Genomic DNA, 1076 nt, shown 5'->3' with positions numbered 1-1076 from the left:
ACGCTATGCAATTTTGGGGTGTCTCTGACAAAAGAAAAACTACGTGAAAGCATCACCGTGATGCCTTTGCTTGCAACTTTAAAACAGTCAGGCATCTAAATATGCAATCAGTTTTTTACTGCAATAATCATCTGTCTTATCTTTGAAGAAGACAAAATTACATTCTTTTTCCTGTGCTGATGGACTGCCCCCTACTGTCCATTAAAAAGAATGCAGTTTTCAGACACTTCAGGCTCAGAAGCTATGCCCATCTTGCAAATGCATTTATAATCAACTCTTAAATGTGATATAATGTCAGTGTTTGTGAAGCTACATGGAAAACACTAATGAAACAAACAATGAGATCTGTTCTTGTGCTTTGAAAGTTGTACATAACATTTTTTCACAGAAAGTTCAAATTGCAAAGAAAAAAATGTAAATGGACAGTGATTAAATTGGGGTGTATTTTATAACACAAAATCTGAACTGAAGAAGCTTCTTGGATGAGAGGTGAAACGTCTTCAAGCAACTTAAAGTCCAGCCGCTTTTCTTTGCAAGCTCCTTTGACTACGATGACCTGTATGACTGAGAACCTTCACAGACATAACACAAAATCATTCAGTGTGTAATAAAATAAAATTCAATTCATAACATATAACTATTAAGGGTAGTAAGGGTACTTTTACATCACTTATAATATCTTTACTTTATTTTTTAATTTTTTTTTAACTTCCCTTAAAAATGCATCAGAGCGCTGCACACAAGAAATAAAAAAACAAAGCAAAACAAAAAACCCCACAAAAACTCTGTAACAACATATCTGTAATAAAGTTAAAAAAAAGGCGAGATTTTAATTTTCTCTTTGTTTTTTTAAATCATTATATGTAGATTTAGTTTATAGAGTATTTAAAAATGTTGGATCAGAGGATTTTCTTCTGTAATAGATCAGCCCCAAAGACAAAATTAATGCTCCCAAGAGCAAAGCACAAACTCCTCCAGTTAGAAAACTCCCGTCGGACTGTTTCAAGGAAGAATCTGCAACAGAACACCAGGACACATATTCATAATGATTGATAATACAGTGCTGATATATATAT

General features: G+C 33.1%; 1 protein-coding gene across 1 annotated transcript in view; it reads right to left on the bottom strand.

The window, feature by feature from the left end:
• Window positions 1-846: 846 nt before the first annotated feature.
• Window positions 847-1076, bottom strand: part of LOC102203022 (rano class II histocompatibility antigen, A beta chain-like) — a 5976-nt gene continuing 5746 nt past the window's right edge. The window contains exon 4 of the mRNA XM_005724387.2: window positions 847-1014. Within this exon, the coding sequence (XP_005724444.1) occupies window positions 875-1014 (140 nt within the window). The 3' untranslated portion in view covers window positions 847-874. The remainder of the gene's footprint in view (window positions 1015-1076) is intronic.

Source organism: Pundamilia nyererei, unplaced genomic scaffold (assembly GCF_000239375.1).
Source record: "Pundamilia nyererei isolate P.nyererei 1_Seehausen unplaced genomic scaffold, PunNye1.0 scaffold00012, whole genome shotgun sequence".
Classification (NCBI taxonomy): domain Eukaryota; kingdom Metazoa; phylum Chordata; class Actinopteri; order Cichliformes; family Cichlidae; genus Pundamilia; species Pundamilia nyererei.
Note: the sequence above shows the minus strand (reverse complement) of the source record. Positions and strands in the feature narration are given on the sequence as shown.